General features: G+C 39.4%; 1 protein-coding gene across 1 annotated transcript in view; it reads left to right on the plus strand.

The window, feature by feature from the left end:
* asic4a (acid-sensing (proton-gated) ion channel family member 4a) overlaps window positions 1-20,708 on the plus strand; it is a 99,768-nt gene extending 79,060 nt beyond the window's left edge. Inside the window, exons 2-10 of the mRNA XM_040028249.1 lie at window positions 6,223-6,367; window positions 6,756-6,883; window positions 7,014-7,167; window positions 11,171-11,224; window positions 14,360-14,513; window positions 15,750-15,841; window positions 16,026-16,105; window positions 16,699-16,809; window positions 18,401-20,708. Coding sequence (XP_039884183.1) covers window positions 6,223-6,367; window positions 6,756-6,883; window positions 7,014-7,167; window positions 11,171-11,224; window positions 14,360-14,513; window positions 15,750-15,841; window positions 16,026-16,105; window positions 16,699-16,809; window positions 18,401-18,550 — 1,068 coding nt within the window. The 3' untranslated portion in view covers window positions 18,551-20,708. The remainder of the gene's footprint in view (window positions 1-6,222; window positions 6,368-6,755; window positions 6,884-7,013; window positions 7,168-11,170; window positions 11,225-14,359; window positions 14,514-15,749; window positions 15,842-16,025; window positions 16,106-16,698; window positions 16,810-18,400) is intronic.
* The last annotated feature ends 704 nt before the right edge of the window (window positions 20,709-21,412 follow it).

Raw genomic sequence — 21,412 nt, forward strand, 5'->3', positions numbered from 1 at the left:
GTTACGGAATATCATAATCAATTTCCTCTCATCTGAGGGTGACACTTAGGGTCTTGACAAAGTGATGACACAGCTGAATAACTTATACTTACATCTAACAGACCTTCTCAACTTCTCCTTGGATTTTTACAGAGTTCCTTAGACTCGCATTGTTCTGAGAATTGATCAATCAAATTAGTGCAGTCAAACAAATCCTTTTTATACTGGCAAAGAGAAACTCCTAATTGTAGTGAATCGTGATAACTAATGAGAATTTAACGTTTAACTGAGTGTACGTGTATATTTGAGCCTATATGGATTTTAAAAAATCCTAAATAAATTGTATTTTTTCCATTATAGATGTATTCTGTATAATTATTCCACCCTAGAAAAACAACAGTTCAATGAAATCCTTGAACTCCCCAAATTACTGTGACGTTCATACACACGATATATTTAAATGTCTGATCACAATTTTATAACTACAGATGAAAATACATGAAAATATACACTGAATATACACTAAATAGGAGGATGAAAGAGAGAGACTTTTGCAGTGAACTGCCAGCCCTGTTGCATATACCATTTTTCCTGAAAAAACATTTTGAAATATCATGTAAATATTCAGTTTATGCCACACTGTGATCCAAGTCTTTCTGCTGCGAAGTTGTAATGAAGCCATTAAATCAAGGATCGCTCTGTCTCAACCTTAAGCCTTCATGTGCCAGCCTTAATGGTTTTCAACTGCCAATCAGCGCTCTGGCATATTCTACCACCCTGCGTAAATGAATTCAAATCCTCCTTCCTCGTACTCAGAGAGCCACCCGATGACACGCAGCCTGCCTGGAAATGGATGTCCTCTGGAGAAGCACTGAAGTGACTCCTGTGGGTTATTTAAAAGGAAAAGTTGGGACTGTCAGATCACAGTCATAAAGAGGGCGTTTAAGGGTTTAGCCCACTAGGGCTTATGAATTACATGGTAAGGGGTTGGTCTCTTAATGCATTTAGCATGGAGAGACGGAGACAGAAACAAGGCACTCTAGGCGGAAGAAAAACACTGGCAAAAGACACATAATGAATTGACATTTAAAGCAGATGCATTATAATTGGTGAGATACAGCATAAGCAAATGACATGATGACGGGAATCTTTCCAAACTATGTTGCAACTTCATCTTAATGCATTTGTACTTTTAGTGCTTAATCTATTCAAGTTGAGACAACTTTTTTTATTTATGTTGCCAAGAGAAACAGATTTGTGTCAAAGCCTTTATGGTGTGAACATAAGACAAACTATCCTAGAGAGAAAAGAAAACACAAAATCCACCTTTAACAGAAAGCATCCCTCCTGTACTGTACAATAGATGTTACATATATAGCCCGAGATGGTCAATGCAGAGGGTAAATATAGGGATAGGACGCCTTATTCTTCCTGCTGTCTTTGTACTATGGATGTGCACACAGCAGGCTCCACTTAATAGCTTTATTACATTTTGCACAGAGACTCAGAAATGTTCTGTGATGCTTTTCATGGCCAGGTTTGTGACCTCAATAAACACAATGCAACATGTATGGATAATTTCATTTATTTACTTTTGATCACAAATGTGGGATGAAGTCATTAAAACATGTATTTTTCAAGTACATTAGGTGACATCACTAAATGTCTTAACTTTATGCTTAAAGTTTGCTTAAGTATGAGGTTTTTGTGCCTCAAGGAAGAATATAGCTCGCTTTACTCAGTTGGTAATTCATCTCTGAATAGTCCAACTGCTATACAAAGAAACAAGTTTAGGTTTCTCGCAGACATAACTGACAGAATAATGCAGAAACTGAGCACATGTTTTGATCAATTTTTCATTACCATCTAAAAGACTGTCACATAGGTGATGTTGTTTTAGATATTTTGAACAATGCTGCATTGAGTGCTGCAAAATTTAGCTCTTGAGCTACTCAGAGGAATACAACGCTTCTTTTCATCTGGTTTGTAACTACAATGCCGCTGCACTGTTTCAGCTTGTCAACAGCAGTGCCAGGTCCCCACTTGGGATTTGCCCAAGTCAGTCCTGTTACCTTTACTAAATTTGGTGCAAGATTTAACAAGAGAAAAATGCTCCATCAATCACGTTGTGGATGCAGGAAGAGGAGATTGAGAAGGAGAGGGGAGGGAGAAGGGGTAGGTGGGAACTGAGAAATAAACCAGTGGAAGCTCTGCCAACATCCATTTCCTGGGTGAGATGATGGGAAAACTTTCTCATATTCTCTGGGGGATATCATTTGTGAACACACGGCGTCCTCCAGAGCCTGAAGTTTTAGAGCGTAACCCAGGCACTTGGTCTGGGTGTTTTGAGCATTTCTGAAGTGAAATCCTCCTTCGCCTCTGTTGCTTGCTCCATCAGATAAAGACTGCCAGTCGAGGCTTAAGTGTGTCAATGAACCCAGGTGGGGGCGGGGAATCAATGATAAGTGCAGCTTACCTCCTCAGCCGCACCGCACCAGCCAAACAGAGATTAAACCATTTCAGCCTAATAGCACATGTCAGTCAAAAGTCACACTTGAATACTTGAACCGTCTCTCCCACGGGCCTCCGCCCACACTTTGCCACGTCCCATTATCTAATCACACCAGCTGAAAAGATGCTGCAATTTACAAAAATGCATATTGGCTGCTAGAACTAACAGAGAAACCGTTTATACCACAACAGAGCGCGAGCCGAGATCTGTAATTGTCCAAAAATTGTCTGACTCCTCAACCAAGATGCACTTTGAAGGTAACTATTTGAAATTCATTCAAAAAAGCACACACACACACAGACACTGAGTGCAAACTAGCATGTACAAAGAGCCAGATCAAAGGCCCCGAGGCCTATTACTGCATAAAATATAGCTGTCCGTCTAAACAGCTTTTGTAAACAGTACTCATTTCTTGCTCTAATCACTGTTGTGGACATTGCAAAATTGCCAACTGTTCCAGCGAATTACTTGACTGAACCCCACAACCATGGCTTTGATTTGTTGTTCAACCATCTCAAATGTGGGTACACCCTGTGGTCTGTAAATGAGAGCTTGTGTTGTTCCGTCAGTGTCCCTTATTTAGACATCACAGCACTCATTAGGTGGATCAAGCTGATATCAAAGTCAGATCACAGGCATTCTATGTTTTTGTGCATGCAGGGACCGTCACTGTCTCTTTAATGATATGTCTGCTGTCTGCTCAGCTCAATTGTTATTTCACTGTCATTTCTCCAGTGCCTTGTCTGTTGACCTCTCCTGCCATGTGATTTCCTAAGCTTGAATACTTTCATCACTGTCCTCTTTTATTTGATGTTTGGACAAAACGAATCCAACAGATTATTTTTCGGCACTCTGAGTGGGGAAAAAAATAGGTGTTTTTCAGCGGGGAAAGCTGTAGTCTGAGAATTTTTTTTAGGGATCTGCATACACAGCAAAGCTTATATTACAAGTGCTGTTTGAATCCATCATTATTTCTTCATGAAACATTGAGTTCACACAAGTAGACAGAGACAGGCCTCTCATTTTTAGCTTGTGGTCTCCAGTTTTACTGGATGAAATGACAGCTGTGGTGAATATTTTCATCAGCTGCAGCGAGCTGGTTAATTTAAGAGCAGCTGCATGAGTTGGTAGGAAATACTGCTTTTAAATATTTCTAGCTGGCTTATTTTAAAAAAAAAAGGTCACTTTAAAGGATTCTCCCGTTATTTGTTGCATACACGAATAACAGGTTTAGTGCAAAACAACCAAAGACTGTATATAAAGATGGATATAGCCAAACTTTATGTTAGCGAGCGGTTTGTGGTGGTTTGAAGCCTTGAGTTTCCATCTGAATCTTTTAAAACCAAAAGATGTCATTAACGGAAAAACTGAAATACCAGTTGAATGTATTTTTGTACAACTGAGTGCTGAACAAGTGAGGCGTAGATCTAAATGAGAACCCAAAGACACTGAATGCTCGTAAGGTAACAGTTTATATGCCACAAGGTTGCCAAATCCTTAAGCATACCTTGCTTTACTCTAAATGAGACTTAAAAGTATATAATGATGAACCAAATTAAATAATAAAAAAAGATGTATTAAAATCATAAATGAAAATCTGATGAATCCACCTCCTTCTAGCTATTAAAAAATGCAACTTTGAGCTACTTCTACACTGGCTTCAGTTGTAATAAGTAGCTTATTAACCCTTCATATGTCATGCTTTCACTGTATGGTAATTCTTAAAGAGCGCTTTATATAGCATGTCTCAGTCACCCATTCATACAAGCTCTCTTTTTACACCTAAGAACTTCACATACATTCACACATTTAGATGAGCACATTTGAAGCACCTCAAAGTTCAATATCTTGCCCAAGGATACTTTGGCATGCGGAGCAGTAAAGTCAATTTTTCATTTTTGACTCAGGCCAGGAGTTAATATCTATATTCAATTTTCAACCACAGATCTACTTAGACTGTGGTTCAGATTTTTGAAGAAAAACTTTTATGAACACACATTCTCATTATGCCTAACATATGAAAATATAACATTTAAATATATTTTATTGCAAGTGAAACTGGGAGGAACTGTTGGGATTTATTATAGAACTTTTAAAACCATTAAACACTGTCCTCACTGCTATACTTAAAAATCCGTATAGCTACCATCTATAGTTATCAATATTAATTCAACATTTATTAACACATAGAACACGTAGAACACATTATCCCATGTAGTTTAATCTCCCTTAACTCAGAATAAATTGATTATTGTTGTTGTATTATTTATAGTTTTCTGTTGCATTGTGGGTGCTTCTGCTTGCACATGTAGGTGCAAATGTTATGTCATGTTCTTGTATTTCTATAGCACTTTTCTAGCCTTACTAACCACTCAAAGCACTTTTAAATAGAAGTCACACTTTAACCATACATTCATACAGCTATACACTTGAAGCACTTTATCTGCCTCACATCCACGGTCAATTTGGAAGCACCAGTTAACCTAACATGCATGTCTATGGACTGTGTGAGTAAGCCAGACTGCCCAGCAGACATCTACACACACACGCAGGCATGACGTGTACAATTTCACAGTTTCAAGATTCCCTAAAACCAATCGTTTTCCTTGATTTGACCTACACTGGTGGATCTAAAATCCATCTGAATGGATACAACATCAGTTTAAAAAGATCAGTGTGAAGTTTTACAATATTTAATTTTGTGTATTTTGGGCCACTTGATGAAAAGCCGTTGAGATTTGACATTCAGAATATATGTACGTATGGTTAAGTGAAAAGGTGCGATCAGACTGAATGTACCAAATATCACAAGTATCACTACCTTGGGTAGGATTAGTCTTGATTTCTTACATTTACCATTTTTTATTTATACAGATAAATGTTCTGTATCTTTTTTTTTTTTTTTCTTTGCCTTGGAAACGGCAAAAATTAGCCATCCTCAGCTCTCTTGACAGTTTCCCTCTGGCTATCGAACTAGAGCTTGACATCCTCTAGTTGAACGTGTGAAGAAATCCAAAGCTGGACACCTGCCATACCTGGTGACAGGGTTTAAGCTATGATTGTATCATCATTGTTCAGATGAAGGACTCAGCTTTTCAAGGAATAAACTGCCTTTAGAATCAAACCTTAATCAGTGTCTGTGAAAGACTTACAATCCTGGATATTGGTGGTGCTGCTACAGGACCATTTTCTTTGCATGTGGATCACGGATTGTGCCTTTAAGACTGGCTTCAGATAACAGTTAAATGACTGGTAAGAATTATATTTTCCACAGTGCAGCAGTTTAGATGAGAGGTATAAACAAAGAGATGATGTGTTCCCTACTGAGACAGCTCCCCTGATAGGTGGTGGTGTGATATCTTACTTAAAGCAGCCTCTCTCTCATTGTCTTTTGTTTTCTTTTGAAGAGAGATTAAAGAATCTCTTATGCCATTTGATATTTCAGTGGGATGGTGCTACTACTGAGCAGCATTGTGCAGGTTTGTGTGGTGGGTGTTGGAAATTGATTCAAATACTGCTTATCAAAATCCGCGAGGGACTGAGCCATTCACTGCATCCAGAGGTTTGTGGGTAATATACAGCGACTTGTCCAGGCAGAGATGCGGCTTGTTTATTTTTTGCTCCATATCTCTGATTTCATTTCAGTGCGCCTGTATGAGCGCGTCACGTGCGGCATCTGGACTTTGTCACGCTTATGGTGATGTTCATGATATCAATCTGTTCTCTCCCAGGTGTACACCAGATATGGGAAATGCTACACTTTTAATGGTAACAAGACTACATCCAGGAAAACCAAGCAGGGTGGAATGGGAAATGGGCTGGAGATCATGTTGGATATTCAGCAGGATGAGTATCTGCCAATCTGGAGAGAGACAAGTAAGCTTCAGAACTATTTGTCTATTGTAATCCTATCCTGTGCAATGCTGTGACATACCCTCTGCTGCAGTTTAAATCAATAACCGCCTGCATCTATTTGTCTTGGTCATGTACTGTAAATAATGCATTTCCTGATTGTTTTGCTCCACCTGCAAATGTGATTTGTAAAAGGGAATTCCTAAACACAGTACACTTCCTTTGATTTGTGTATGCATTGTACTTGTCATATAAAATTAATCCCTACGGGCCTATTTTTTTAAACATGACTGATAAATGATTTGCGGTTAACATCAAACCGAGCCCTAGCTGTCAGATGAGGCAGCCATCTGAAATTCCCTTGTATTTTCTCTTTGCAACGATCCGTGCTCCATTTCATCCTGATGAGAAGATGAGACATCCCTGGAGGCCGGCATCCGTGTTCAGATCCACAGTCAGGACGAGCCTCCTTACATCCACCAGCTGGGCTTCGGTGTCTCTCCGGGCTTCCAGACCTTTGTTTCCTGTCAGGAGCAGAGGGTAGGTCGTCTTCATCTTAGCGCACCATCCCTGCCCCCGCTGACCCACTACCACCACCCACCACCAGATTACTGTTCTCCCAGCAACCCCGGTGGCTCAGACTGGGTCTAATAAATCTTTGTGTGCTTAGCTGACCTACCTGCCCCAGCCCTGGGGGAACTGCCGCTCCACCAGCAAAGAGAAGTTCCCAGGATACGACACATACAGCATCAGTGCCTGTCGCCTTCTCTGTGAGACCAACGAGGTCCTACGAGTGTGCAAATGCAGAATGGTGCACATGCCCGGTAAGATCAGCCCCTACATTATCTTTACACAGAGCGGCACATGTTTCAGGGGGAAAGAGGATTGTGTGCATCATTTCAAATGGACACACAATAGTAATTCATTCTCTGACATGTTGTATAAGGTGCCAAACTGTGAACCGTAATGACTAAATGTATGATTGGAACTTAAAATAGTCATTCCAGGTCATGAAATGGCACACAACAACAATATGCGGAGGAAAAAATACTAATCAGAGTTGGTATTTTCAAGTATTTCCTTCTGTTTTTAAAATTGTTCGCCTTGTTGACCTGCTGTAATTGAAAAGCCAGTCTGCCCAGTATTTGCCTGAGATTTGATGAACCATTGTGCAAAACAAGTCATAATTTTTGGCCCACTTGAATCACTCCAGCATAGATATAATTTGGACTGCCACATGCCTGACCTTGATGCTTGATATCTGGAGTGGTATGCTCTTCTCTGCTGCCAGCACTTTGGCTACAGGCACATCAGACTAAAGTCTCAATGAGGTTTGGATACTTTTGCTCATCCATCTCCATCTGTCCTGGAATTGTTCTGTTGTCCTCCCACAGCCATTATTAATTATTATGATTGATTATTATTACTGGTATTGGTCCTGTTTGGTTTCTACTGGTAGGTTGCTTACAAACTGCCCTTAGTACTGCTGCTTGTATTGAATTATTTGGTTATTTAATTACATCATGAAATATTGCCTAAGGAGCACATATCTAATTTAAACTCGGTCTTGACTTTAATGAAGCACAAATTAAAATAAAGCGCTGTTATTTTTGTGTATGATTTTGTCTCTTTTTTTTTTTTATCAACATTAAAGAAAAGAGAAAAAATTCCTTAATGTGTATGTCACTCAGAAATAGCTGAATTTAGAACTACTGTTAGTGTTTTAAGCCAATAACAAGAGTGTAAAGCCAAGTTAAGTTATCTGCATAACTACATAGTTCCATAGTGCAATTTTCTTTGCTTCTTTGCAATTTTTCTTTTCTCTGTTAAGCACCCCTATACATCAATTGCAGACAGCTTCTGTTGAATGGGATTAATAGGAAGTGGCCAAAGTTAGCAGTTCATCTTGTAATTAGTTGTTTCACACAACACTTTGGCACTGGAGGGAAAGCAGACCATGAATGGATGTACAAAACCTACAAATTTTTGAGACATGATGTAAAAATAGGTCTATCAGGAAACCGAGAACACTGGTTAGTAATATGTCACCATTTGAGCAGTTTTCCTCCCAGTGTGAGGATATGTCATAGAGTTGAGTACCAGAAACACAAAATGAGCTCTCTGGACTTATTCAGAGTGTGCGTCATCATGGCTAAAGAGCAGGAAGTCACAGAGCTGAGTCACTGGATGCTGGCTGTTTGATGTGTCTAGCAAGTAGGCATGCTGAGAGTGGTCACATTTAAAGTTAAGACAAGAAACTTATCATGTATTCTTTTTCATTTCCACTTTTGCATTGAGTGCAGCTGACATTCAGAAACCGATTAAATAAACAAGTATGAGACAGCTGATTCGAGGCCGATCTGATTCATCACATTTTTTGACAGAGCGATGCTGTGGTTATCAGCCTACACATTTACATAGCAGTCACACATTTTAATCTTGGATTTGCAGACTGAAATGGCAAGACCAAAGCGGTGGTCTGATCTCGGAGAGATTGCGTGCCTTAAAGGAACTTGCTATGTCATGATTTGGGAGGAACCTGGTTATAATTGTTCCAGAAACATTTGCATTTGCATTTGCATACACTCTGTACTCTGAAAACCCAGCAGATGAGAAATCCACAGAAAAAAAAGTGCCTACAGAAAACTGTAATATACTTGGATAACACTGTGAGAAAACAGCTTTTTCAATTATTTATTGGATGCAATATTCTCCTGTTGGAATAGTAAGCATAGAAGCTGTGTTAGGACACTTGCAGGGTCTTTTTTTCATTTGTTTTTCTGTTTTTTACACTTTTTCTATTAAGAATTTTCAGTAGGATTTCAATCAGGTCTTTTTAAAACTTTAAACCTTGAACACTATGAGTTTCCCAGCTCCTAAGGCAGTAAAATAACCCCCAAATCAAAACATTTCCACTACCATGCCTCACAGCTGGTATGAGGTTCTGACCTCTTTTGGTCTGTGCTAAAAACGTCTGCTGTCTCTGCGGCCAAGCAGCTCTATCTTTGAATCATTTCTCTGCCACACAGGCCTGTTATTTGCTTATATGTTCATTGACAAAAGCCTTTTCCTGGCAAACCCCCCAGATTCTCAGATTCATTTCAGGTTTAATTTGTGGAATATGCGGTTGTAGACACATGCACTGACACTAGCAGCTGCAAGAGCTCCCTTTAATGACGTTTTGTGGTTCTTAGACAGTCCTGGATAAATCGTTTGAAATCTCCACAGTTTGGTGCACATTGGAATTTCAAATGCTGCACTCAGCAGCATTTTTTTTTCCAAAGGCCTCGGAGAGCTCTTTAGATCTTGGGATGATGACACTACACACATCATTGGCAAAGACAACACCTGGCTGTCAGTGTCAGAGGTTTAAATAAGACAGGTTGTACCTGTCACTCTCTGAGGTGTATCTAATCTTTGGCACCAAATCTGGAGCCCCTAATTTCTGCTGTAATAAATGCAGCGCATGCTTACTTTTCTCACGTGGCTATTTTATTAATTTTAATAAATAATAAAATGGGAATTAATATGCATTATATCGCCCTTTGTAATGTTAAATGTTTGGCCATCCAAATATGTAAAAAAGCAAAGAATATCCACATGAATTCTACTTTTTTTTTAAACTGCCAGAATAGCCCATATATGCAATTTAATGAATGACAACAGCAAAAGGGAAATCTTTAAATCAGTGAACAGGAAGGACAGAGCAGAGGTGGTTAGAAAAACCAGCAGAATCACATTGCTTTCTGTGGTGATGTTTCATATCAGATATGATATTTATTATGTCAGAAATAATAAATGTGGAAGCTTTTCCAGGCCATTTGCTCTCAGAAGAGGCAGATGAGAGCTTTGCAAAGGTAGCGGCTAGCTCGCATTATTTCACTGCACTTATCAATAATGAATAACATTTATTGTTGCATATTAAATTTAATTCTGGGGTTGCTGGTTCAAAACTCATAAGGGAAGCTGAGGCGGTCCAGTGAACACACCCTGCTGTATCACTGAAAAATAAACAAACATGGCCACCATCTGTTGCATTTTGAGGTGGTCAAGTCGTGGCCAATTTTAAACCTCACGACTTTTGAACTGTGAACCGTAGAAGCAAAATTGTGTTTTGCTTGGATCTGTGTTAATATTTTAGTCTTTCAGTCTACTTCTATATTTAGAGGACCTCCCAAAAAAGCTATTAAGTTGTTCTTGATGTGACGACAGGACTGCTTTTGCTTTCAAAGTCAGAACGTCTGAAAAAATAAAATACACAAGGCAGTTAAAAGGATAATGTTTAATAATGAATAATATTTAATGACGTTTTTTGATATTTCTGCTCCTGGAAAAGAGGCATATCTGTGACAGTGTGTAAAAACACACTCCTCAGATCATCAGATGTAATTTTGCTTCCTGTCAATGAACATTTCTTAGCGTCTGGGAAGGAGAATTCCACAAAACATTAACCCCATGAACATTTCACAGACAGACAAACACACCTCTGCTAATTAATTGTGCTGCTGATGAATACCTGTCATTAATGGCCTGGGCAGCATGTTTTTCTGCCAGGAAGTGACTCATTGATTGGTTTTTAAAGACTTTCTAAATATGCCTCGCGGGTGGAGCCAGCATGCTCCATTTCTCAGTGCAATCAAGGACAGACTTCCAAGATGGCCCAGACTCCGTGGATGGAAGTCATCCTTTGTGTGCCTGCCTTCATTTGGAGATGAATGATAAGCTGTGGAGTGTTGTTCACAGCCACGCTTCCTCATTGCAGCAGACACGGGTCACTGATCATTTTGTTTCTGATTGATCAGACTCATTTTCTGTTCTCCTTTGCAGGAACCGCAGATATCTGCCCTCCCAGTAAAATCAACTGTGTTGACAAAGCGCTTGGTAAGAAACAATCTCCCTTCATTTCTTTTCTCATTATAATAGACTCCCCCGAAGGGAAATGGAAACACAATCAGTAAATATGATAAGGATTTTTTTTCCCCTGTATTACAAATACCTGGAGGTAGACTGGGTTTTAAAATGACTTTTCCTCATTGTGATTTAGTCACTTTAGAGCTTGATGACTGTTCTGCTTCCATTATTGAACTCTTAATATGAAAACCCCTTCATTCCTGCATATCTGGACCCCTCAGCCTTGCCCCTGCAGCAGATACTGAACCTTGATTTCAAAGTAAGAGTATTCCAGTAAAAGAAAGGCTTTTTTTTATTGCCATAGTGGACATAAGTACAATTATCATGTATCAGCCAAATAAGCCAGAAATTTAATTAAGTCTCTCTCACCGAACTCATACCCAGCTTAAAACATGGCTGAATGAAATTGTAGATATAGCTTGCAAGAATGGACCATATTCATGGGGGTCATATTCCTGAATCAGACAGTACTAATAGATTCAGCCCCCATGAAAGGTAATACATTAAGATGTAATTTATATATTTATATTATAAAGATGTTTTGTTCCCACATCAGACAAATGATGTATGCCACCATGCTCCTGCATACAAATAACCTAATTGTTTGAGTTATAAAATTCATAAATCATCAAATTATAATTATGCTTTCAGTGCCTCCCGTACCCGTTTTTGTCTGGACTGAATGCATTTACAATTTAAAGAGACAGGCTGGGAAAAGCTATTTACTCTCCTGCATGCATTGTGATGCTTTAAAGTCAGGACTATAAAAACGTATTTGCCAGTGTGCGAGCATTTCATACCTGCATGTTAATTAGGCCTAATGTAGCCCTTCTTCACCATTTATTCTCTAAGTGGATATTGCCACGGGATTACTGGAAACACCATTACTATAGTCACTGTCTCTTAGGTAATCTGATTAGACTAACAGATAGTTTTGTTAAGATGTTTAGACAATGAGTCGTGTGAAAATGGCCAGCTACCATCTTCTCTTGGCAAAATTCATTTTAAGTGGACTTGAGGCAAAGTGGAAAAATTGTTCCGTGATTATAAGAATCAAAACTTGAAATTCTGTTTCGGTAAACATGGAAACTGCATCCTGCTTAGCTTTAAACATGTAGCTCTGATAGCACAGGCTCCATAGGCGCACTTTAGCGCCTATGGAGTTGGCAGCTTGAGCATTTGGAAAGGTACCGTCAATACTGAAAGGTAAACAAGACTTTAAAGCAACATGTGCTCCCAATCAGATGATTTCTTGCACCTTTCAGCAAGGATGGTAAACATGACTTTGTGTCAACTTTATAGAGACATGTTGCTTCAATCAAATTTAGAATGAGCTAATATTTCATTTAAAATGGTACATTTTCTCTTTTTAAACGTCTCAAATGTCTTCTGTGTTCTACTGTGAATAAAATGTAGGTTTATGAGATTTTCAAATCATTGTGTTCTGTATTTATTTACATTTTATACAGTGTCCCAACTTTTGGGGTGTTATGTTGTAAAAGCTATGATGCCTTCTGTCTGTCTTCCCACAGACAAGAGCAGCTTCTAAATTTCTCTGACAGACAAACACAGTGACTAATAAATAATAAGACTAATAAAGTGCAATGTTATTGCGAGTCTGCGCAGTCTGACACCACGCCTAAAATTCAGAGTGTGACTAAAACAGTGTGTAAACACAATGGCAGAATCATGCTAATATTTTTTTTCATCAGATTTAGAAATCCATGCATATGCAGCATCCACATTTAATAATCTCGGCTATTGTGGATTTTTATGCACATGCACGAGCCTCATTTCCACTCCTATCTTTATCCATGGAGAGGATGTGGGCACGCCCTTATTTCCTCATTGTATACAAATTTGCACCTGAAATTATTAGATGTTTGAATTAAGCCGGCAGCTAATAGGGAGCTCACATGTACCAGCGTGAAACTGAGACGCTCACCGGAGGAGAGGAAATGGAAATCTCAGTTCTGGAATCACAGACACACGACCAGGGAAAGGGATAAAAAAGGAAGGAAAAAAGCGAGCAAGAACAAATGTATGGATGCTCTTAGCTCTGTAAATTCAGAGTAAAAGGACCCTGGCAGAGGGCGAGGAGCAGGACGAGCACACTTGTAGCTGTTATATATAATAATATCTATAAAATACTAGATACATTTATAATAATAATGAAACAAAATACATTTGATTTTAAAAAAAAGAAAAAAGAACGCTAGATGAAATCTGTGGGTTTTTTTATATTACAGTGTGAAATACACGTGACGTCCACAGATTTTTATGCACATTCTTCCAGTTTACACATCAGCACTTCAATGGATGCCTTTTGTACATGCATCTTTTTTTACATCCAGCCTCAATAAACCATTATGTACGATCTGGGCTTTTCACAGTGACATCACTGGAATGAATTGTACTAATGGCTTTTTTTCCTCCCACATAGCTGGTAGTTTTCAGTATTTACTTACACAAAAAGGCAAAAAGTTAATTGAATTAACTGTAACTTTGTATCAGTGTTCACAAACCACCAACAAGCTGCAAAATATCTTCTTCTTCTTCAGTCGGATGCTCCCTTCTGTCACACCAACTGTCTGCAGCTTCTCTGTTGTCTTCCTCTTTTCCTCCTCCTCTTGCTCCATCTTCAGCATCCTTTGTCCATTATATCCACTATCCCTCCTCTGCACATGCTCAAACCATCTCAGCCTTGCCTCTCTAACAGTGTCAGTTGGGAGAAATATTAGCAAAGAGAAGTTTGCATGGCACGAGATTAATATGATTAAACGATGCTTAGTAGTGGCACAAAGTGTTGCTCTACCCAGTAAAGCATAAAAACAAGCCTATTCATCCATATCAGCCAGTATATACAAGTATATGTTGTACTGCATTAGCACACAAGTGCGCTTAGTCTTACTGAGTGTAACAATTTGACTCTGGCAAAACAAAACTGCACAAATGAATCAAATAGTGATTTATAAAGCAAGAACAAAGCTGTACATAATGATAGTTACCACCTGGTATCTGTGTTGCGGATCTCTTTTCTGAGGTGAAGTGAAACTGACCCAGTCTGTGTCTATTAAACAGCACCACTGCCATTTTGTGTTGCAGCACAGCTACAGAAGAATAGCGGGGACATCTGTCCATGTGAGACGCCCTGTAATCTCACCCGCTACGGTAAAGAGCTCTCCATGGTCAAAATCCCCAGCAAGGGCTCAGCTCGCTATCTCTCCAGGAAATACGACAAGTCGGAGGACTACATCAGGTACGGCAGGGAACCTTCAGCAGGACCTAACACACTTATGAGCAGTGATGTGGTGCTCAGTGCTAGTGCCATAAACAATGACCTCCAGCCTGCAATCACTGACAGACCCACACCCATAAAAATAAACAAAACTCAATTATATTTTGTACAGTATTATAAAACTGCTCGTCGTGCAGTAGTGTGTAGATGTATGAGCATCTTCCTTTTTATTTAATCTGACAATGTGAAATATTTATTGTAGTATAAGATTCTAAGTTTCTGTGTCTGTATGTTAAAGACTAAAGGTGACCTCGGCTGCTTTTTGGTTTTTCTCTCATGTACAGCTATGATTTAAAAGAAAGAAAGAAAGAAGACCTTCTGTCAGTTCTTTTACATATCAGGACATAATAAAAATCATCTGGTTCTTAACTGGCCTTAAAATTAGATAAATAACACTCATATGAACAACAACACTTTGGATATCCGGATATTATATTATTATTATTATTATTTTGATAATATCCTGATGTATAAAATCTTTGAAATGACAAACCTTAAATATATAAATTTTCCAAAAATGTATGTATTGTTACAATTGTTACAGGTTTTTAAACATGGCTAGAGTTTGAAGCAATGACGTCAGTGTATTTGCCTGTAATCACTCACATTCAGACAGTTACTTTGGCTCTTATTGACATCATAAAGACCCCAATGTCCATAAAACAGACATCCCAGGCCCTCTGCTCTGCCTGTGAGACCAGCCGCTGTCCCAACCTTTAGTTTTGGAAGGGCAGCCAATCGATCAAATCAAAACACGGAGCTGTAAATAAACATGTTTAGTCTCTGTTCCGCAGTATCTTATATAGATCATTTGCTAATATTTAAATTATAAGTAATTCATTGCAGTTCCTCTCAGTGCCTAATTGTTGGGGATGTGTAGAAAGTAAACATGGCTAAACGAATGCGCGTATGATGCCTCACTACATTTAATATTACCAGCTTTTCTAAATCCGCAGACATCGGGGACGTGGCAGTGACTAAGCATGCCGTCAGCGCACGTTCAGCTCGTCTCAGTTAAACCCTGTAACACCTCATTATCTCGCAAGCGCTGGTTAGATCTGTGTAAAGCGCTGAAGGCCTGGCAGTTAACAGTGAGCATAAAGATGACTTGATTTTTTTCTTCTTCTTTTTTAAACTACGTTATATTTCTACCAGTGATTTTCACTGTTCTCTATGGTATTCACACTGTTTTTCCAGAGACAACTTCCTGGTCTTAGATATCTTCTTCGAAGCTCTGAACTATGAAACGATTGAGCAGAAGAAGGCATACGATGTTGCAGGTTTATTGGGTAAGTAATTTCTGCCTCTTTTTTCCTCTATTTTCAGAATATGAAATGCTCTCGCTGGAGCCGAGTGAAAGCTGTTTTTATTGCAGCGCTGCTTAGTTTTCATTATCATTAACAGAAAATGGGAGCAGATTGGGTATTGTGTCCGCTGGGCCTCTCCTTCACTACTTAAGTCCTTTCTTTTCAGGTGACATTGGTGGACAGATGGGTTTATTCATCGGAGCCAGCATCCTGACAGTCTTAGAAATACTGGATTATATCTATGAGGTACAATGTGCATGCAAGTCCGCACGTATCAGCCAATCACAATATGAAACCAGACCTGCGGTAGCTGCGGTATAATTAGCGATAATTAACAGTTATTGTCCCGCTGGTTTTCAGAAACCAACCAACAGTCACTATTTATAAAACACATTAGTGCTTCATTGTTGCCTCTAATTGTCATCCTTTTTTTTAATTTCCAAATGTAACCACTGAGCATGTCAGTATGTTCTTCTGAGACAAAATCACCTGAAATTTTAAGGAGAGGCCTTGCAGTGCGAATCTTATCACTTATTATGCATGTGAGAAGTTTTATTTGATTCCCAGGCAGGAGAAACTAATATCCGCTCAGGTCGGTGCTGAGGACATGGTACTAACGCTGATCATGAAATGAACTCCTGCCTCATCTGTATCCCCTTTAAGCTTCACACCCAGCTGCCTGCTGACTGCCAAACATGTATGAATAAAGCAAAATCAGAGGCAGGGATTGTAATGCAGATGTCATGTCAGATGAACCTTTCACACCGCTGCGTGTCTTGTCTCATTCCTTCATCTGTTCTCTTTCACCCTGCCTGCCGCTGTGGTCTCGGCGAAACCAGGTGATCAAGCACCGGCTACAGCGTCTGCTGAGGCCGCAGAAAGAGGAGAAGAAGAACAAGCAGCAGGCCAGCACTGTTGCAACAGTGGGTCTAGAGGAAATGAAAGCAAAGGTACAGCACATGGTGCAATGTAACAAATGATGCTTACAGTGGTTTCATACCGAGTGTACAACTTCTCCTGCAGCACTGTAACTGCATTAGAAAACAACAAAAGAGTGAGTAAGGGAGAAGCAAATTAATATCCCCCCCCCCCCCCCCCACTCCTAAAACAATAAAGAGTGTAATGTTCCTAATTAGTCCTAACCACTGCGCAAAGCACATCCTCCCCCCAGAGTTCATATTAGCTCTTGCACAACTTTATTTGGAAGTTGCTCATTTCTGTGTGAACAATGGGCTTCTTATCCGACTGTGACTGTGTCTTACGTCCACGCTGCATGCCATGACAAACTGTGTCAGACGTTGACTAATATCGTATTTTGTTGTTGAGGTCAGTGGTACAAGCGGTTGTGAAACGGTTATAAATACAAGCAAAAATGCCACCACATTAAAATCCATTAACAACTTACAGAAAATGAATCAACGCTGGCCTGGTGGAGATATTAGACATCTTACATACAGCTCTGAAAGTACTTTAAATTGGAGCTATTATGTTTTCCTTTCCTTTTTCTGTAATATTTATACTGTTACAGCAAGAGATGCTGATGTTAATCATGCACCAGTAATCCCTGTGATCCATAACCTTAGGCTTCAGTCGGCTCTTAACACCCAGTTCCTGACAGTTTTTACTCCTCAGCTGTAAAAGGATGATGGGGTATTGTCAGCACCCTGCCAGGCGGACAGGCGGTAGGGCTGCCTGGACTCCCAAGTTTGTGAATGTGATAACTCCAGAACGAGGCAACGTATGATTTTGATACCATACGTGCATCTACTATAAATCTCGGGCGAGTGCAAGTTTCAGTAACTTTGAAATTAAGATCAAAGTCAGAGATCAACTTTTCTGAAAATCAACCAGGATTTTCAAGTTTACACCATAGTAGCACTGGCAACCACCTGTACTTTTTTACCCTACTTTTAGAGCTTTATCACTTCAGTGAGAGGGGATATTCCTAATATGGTCATCTCAGGGACACAGCTCTGGCTGTTCAAACCTCATGGTTGCGATGGGCAGCACGTAAGAAGAAAGCTGGGTTAAAGAGAAGGTGGCTTTTGAAGAAAGAAGAGGTAAAACAGCTTGTTTCAGGCTGAGGATGATGTGAATGACTGCATTAGGGCCCCAGTATAAAGTATAGCAAAAAAAAAATTATGGAGGTGGAAATGAGCATAATAAAACCCCCTTAACCTAAAGCTTTCCTTATGTGATGAGAAAGGCTAATCGCAGGACACAGAAAGCAAGTAAGGGTCAAGAAAATTGACCCAAAGCGGGAAGAAGTTCAAGGGCATTTTTGACAACTTGTAGGTTAACATCAGGCAGGTATGCTAGAGTGACTGACATGTGCAGCTAAAACAAAAAGACCAAGAAAAACTAACAAGAATGAAACGAGAAGGTGGGTAAGCATGGCACCGTACATCAGACACAAGAGAATCTTATGATCTGACTAGCAGCAAGTATTTCCCAGGGATAAGGGGCTTTTCCTTTAAATCAAAATGACTTATATTTAATGATAAATATACTTACTGACCCCCTTTGCTTTGCTTTCAACAGGAGCCCAATGACATGCCACGGAGTCACCCAGAGGGGGCCTATGCTAACACGATTCTCCCCAACCACCACGTCCCTCATCCTCACCCCCATCCTCATCCTCACCACCACCATGCCGGACACCACGGGGTGTTTGAGGACTTCGCTTGCTAAAGCCAACCATTGTTTCCTGTCTTGGTGACAACAGAAGATAAGAGCTGTCTGTGTTGAGACCAATAACAGACCCTTGGCATTTCCGTCACTCCTTTGCTGTCACCAGTGAAAAGCTACAGCCAAAGTCAAACACCAAACTTGTGCTGCTAACAAACCACTTGTACGTACAGTATGTAGGCACAAAACGGACACGGCTTTTTCTCCTTTCCTTTTTTTTTTTTTTTTTTTTTTTTTTTTTTTTTGCTCTATCTCTCTCTGTCTCTGGATGGGATCCCACTCAACATCGCCCCGCTTCATGTTATGATTCAAGACACTTTGTGATTTCAGGACCAATTTTTTGGTACATGATCACTACGAGGGAACAAGAGGAGGACTGCATGTCACCTTGATCCAGTTTATATTCCAAAAAAAGAAAGAAAGAAGAAAAAAAAAAAGATTTATTTATTCAGCTAGCATCTCAGATTTTTTTTCCCGTCTGTATCCTTCCATGTATGTCTCTTGAAACTGTTTCTCTTACTTCGAGGAGAACACAGTGTACCATATCAAGTCATCTACACAATATATTATGTAATTATTTAAAGAGATACTATTATATGTTCTATATTGTATACAAGATGACAATAATTCAGTAAGCATACCTTATTCACCATCCAAAGTATGAAGGGAACTATTTAGGCTGAAATATATGACCTTGGCTTAGAAGATCTATCAGCATCTTTCCACATGATACACTTTGTCTGGTTTGTGGTTAAGGTGTTAGAGAGTAGCATTGTACCTGTACATAAAGTCCAACGTAAAAATGAGAAAGTTCTAAAGGTTCTGTTTCGATGGTTGTTGTTTATTTTTAGTTAATATATATCTTATGTACTATTAATTTTAGTTATTTATACATTTTAGAGACAATTTTTATAAGAAAATATAGCGATCACGATTGTAGCAATTACTGTACACTTACAATCTGCAGATAAGATAGACTGCCAGACATCGATACTTTCGTCCAGGTAACAAGAACGGACTGAATGCATTGTGACTATTATATCCATCATTTCCTTTAAGATGTCTGAGACAACACCAACATGCTTTGCTTACGGATGAGGATTGGGTTATGTTTTCACATATGACATGGTTGCGCTTTAAGTATTCCTCCTATTCGACTCATTTCTGCCCACCATCCACTCTTCATCTTGGTTAGCATCCTTACTTAAAGCTGACATAAGCAATAAGAGAATTTTTTACACATTTTTTTGCAAACTCATCTCCTTCAGAACTACTGTAAAAGTACAGCAGCTATTTAGTGGGGACCCAGCGTGTGTGTGTGTTTGTTTATGTGTTTGCATGCGCACTTTAACATTTTGCACACATGACTGAGCACATTAGACTGACACAGCTCAGATGAGCTGATCCATGAAAAAGGGAGGGATTACAATCAAAAAGCTGGAAGAGTATTACTGCGGCGGGAAGGTTTTATCAGCTGAAGCCACCTCTGGAGATGCAGATGTGGCAGCAACGTAAACAGGTACTGTGGCAGAGCCGGATATATATTCTTATTGGTTTATGTAAAAAAGGACAGAGGACAACACAAATTTTTAAGAGCACAAGTAAGCAAAGGGATATATAAACTGATTCACTGATTCACGACTAGTCTCTTTTTTTTCCACTGCAGGAACTTACCAGACTTCCCTTAGCCACCTAGAAATGCATATTTGATTTAAGGCTCTTTCTTGCACCATTCTTTTCAAATAAGAAACTGGAACTTACAACAGCATTGTCTATGTTTTATCGTATAACCTAAAGTAGATTATTGTTTATGATAGCAGAGATGGGATGGACAACCTTTGAAGCATTGCCGATATGGATTTTTGTTTCAGGGAACTAGTAGAACCAACTCAACCAGAATGGGGTCCTGTGCTGTCAGCCACATCATAGTCAGACGTTTCATCTGTTTGGCCATGTGTCTGTGCTTTGTTTTTAATGGTTAAATAGGAGCTCGAGTGTGATTTTGAACAGAAATATCCAGTTCTTTCTTGAAATATTTGTAGTAGTAAGATGGCAGATGTTGCTCACACTTTTTTATCTTGTGACAAAGAAATCTGTGTTTCGTTTACTTTAGCAAATCCTAAAGGCTGGAATTTGCTTTTAGTTCATTATAATAAGAGAAGAAAACAACCGGGGGGATTAGATTGTTGTTTTGCTTAAGTTCCTGCAGTAGAGTAGTGGGGGCTGTACATGAGGTTACCCGGTAGCCGGTAAAGACTAGCTGTGAGCTCCTCATTATTTTCTTTTGCAAATTAATTGCATTCTGTTACACCCAAAAGAGAGAATTATTCAGGACTGATACAAGTTTTTGTATGCTTTGCTAGTACAAGCCTCTAAGAAATTTTAGAAAGGTCAGCGTATATGCTAATCCAGATCAGTGACATGGGACTGCATGTTTTATATCACAAGCACCTTTAATCTTGAGTGAGGTTTTTGCAGATGTGTGCTCTCAAGCTGTAGTTTGGACTTACACGTGTCAGAATAGGTATCACGCAATGCGCTGGTGCAGAGTGTGAACCAAATTCGTTCCTGCACAGAAGGTGGCAGACACTCCAGTGTCTGAGAAATGCAAGAATACCTTACACGATACAGAATTTCATGTTAACAAATGACAACATCATTTTTCCCGTTAATTTGATAGGTGTATTCTGTTGCCGCAATATTACCATACATCACTTTGGCTCACAGTGAGATTCCAGTCTCCATCTGCCAAATCCCCTCCTCCTTTCAAGTAATCATGGGCTATACATGGCTGTTTAATATTCATAATCATGTGTCACTTTGACATTTTCAAAAGGTTCCCAATCTGAGTCTCTGATGGCATCC

The sequence above is a fragment of the Simochromis diagramma genome, unplaced genomic scaffold, assembly GCF_900408965.1.
Source record: "Simochromis diagramma unplaced genomic scaffold, fSimDia1.1 OVJJ01000343.1, whole genome shotgun sequence".
Classification (NCBI taxonomy): Eukaryota; Metazoa; Chordata; class Actinopteri; order Cichliformes; family Cichlidae; genus Simochromis; species Simochromis diagramma.